The sequence below is a fragment of the Limulus polyphemus genome, unplaced genomic scaffold (assembly GCF_000517525.1).
Source record: "Limulus polyphemus unplaced genomic scaffold, Limulus_polyphemus-2.1.2 Scaffold4130, whole genome shotgun sequence".
Taxonomy (NCBI): domain Eukaryota; kingdom Metazoa; phylum Arthropoda; class Merostomata; order Xiphosura; family Limulidae; genus Limulus; species Limulus polyphemus.
The window spans coordinates 58,095-59,561 of record NW_013669740.1 but is presented as its reverse complement, the minus strand read 5'-3'; the positions used below and the strand labels follow the sequence as shown (position 1 = coordinate 59,561).

Below are 1,467 nucleotides of genomic sequence, written 5' to 3'. Positions count from 1 at the left end.
TATTAAAAAAAGTTCATTAAAAAATATGATTTTTGTATGTGAAAGACTTATAATATTAACTAAAAGACTACAAAATTTAAGTTACAAGTATTAAATTTACAAAGACTTTAAACGAGTACAAAAAGGTCACGTGGTCAGTCAAATTGACCAAGCCCGTGTTGAGAGAGTAAATCTGTTATTGATATTAATTTTGTCTTATTTTCATAAACTATAATTAAAATTGCAAAAACTACACTTTTTTATAGTTTATCATCAACAGCAAACAATATTATTATACAAATATACAAAAACTTAAAATGCAAAAGAAACAAAACACACAAAATGTATTTCAAGGAAAGGAAGGTAACTAGTTCAGAAACAAACTGGCCACCTCTCTAAACCAACTGTTTTTGACAGTCCCAAAAGTGGTTGATTTAGAGAAGTTTCACTGTTCACATAACATTATTTTAAGTTCACATAAACAGTTACTTAATATAGTTTGTTATTAATTGGAGCATTTATCTTAAACAACAAAAGTTAACTATATATTTTTTATATTTATCCAAAAGAGTTTTTAAATGAAATGCTAATTAGACAGCTAATAACTAAACTGAGGAAAAATTTTGATCCATACATGAAAATTACTAATTACTCCATATGTAAATAATAAAAACTAATTTTTATACCAATCAATGACAACTTACTGGTAGATGAACATTAAGTCTTCTTGCAATGAAATGATGCTACCGATTAATTCATAATTTTCATGTATTTTTTTATAATAAATTTCAGTTTGCTTAAATAAAAAATGTAAATAAAATAAGAGAAACCTAAAAACATACCGTAAATATTGTACAGTGGTTATGCATTTTCTCCATAAAATTGGAATGTCCATATTTGGCTAACTTGACTAAATACCTTTCACTGTAAATGCATACAAGTTGAATGCATTAAATGTAATGTAACAAACTGCTGTACAATCAAACAAAATATATCTAATGTTAAAAGAGAGATATTTAGTTAAATAGGTTTAGCTCATCTGAAACATACAATGTGGATTTATAAAAACAAAATACAAAACACTCATTACAGCATATTATTTTATTTTTTTGAGGTTTCCAATTATTGCAACTACAGAACCAGAAATAACATGAAATTTTGATTTTTAAATAAAATATGCACACAAAACATGAACAGTTTCATAAAAAAATTAACATTAACTAAACATTATTAAAAAATTGTAAAAACTTAAAGTAGGTAAATCTGAATAAGACTTCAAATAAGCTCTAATCAAAGAAACAAAATTTCTGAAGTATTACCTGATGAACTCAGCCTGCTGAGCATCATAAAGTGAAAAGTAAATTTCCACATCTTCCCCAACAGAATACCCAAAATCCCTCATGTGCATAAAAAGGTGATGAGTTTGGGCACGTTTTGATTTTTTTTTCTTATTGGTCCCTCTGCCCTAAAAACATAAGAATTAGAAAT

At 26.1% G+C, this 1,467-nt stretch overlaps 1 protein-coding gene across 1 annotated transcript in view; it reads right to left on the bottom strand.

The window, feature by feature from the left end:
- Positions 1-1,467, bottom strand: part of LOC106470636 (dedicator of cytokinesis protein 3-like) — a gene marked incomplete at its 3' end in the record, with an annotated part of 71,376 nt that overhangs the window by 33,615 nt on the left and 36,294 nt on the right. The window contains exons 9-10 of the mRNA XM_022399264.1: positions 1,299-1,444; positions 822-903 (exon numbers count right to left, since the gene is read on the bottom strand). Coding sequence (XP_022254972.1) covers positions 822-903; positions 1,299-1,444 — 228 coding nt within the window. The remainder of the gene's footprint in view (positions 1-821; positions 904-1,298; positions 1,445-1,467) is intronic.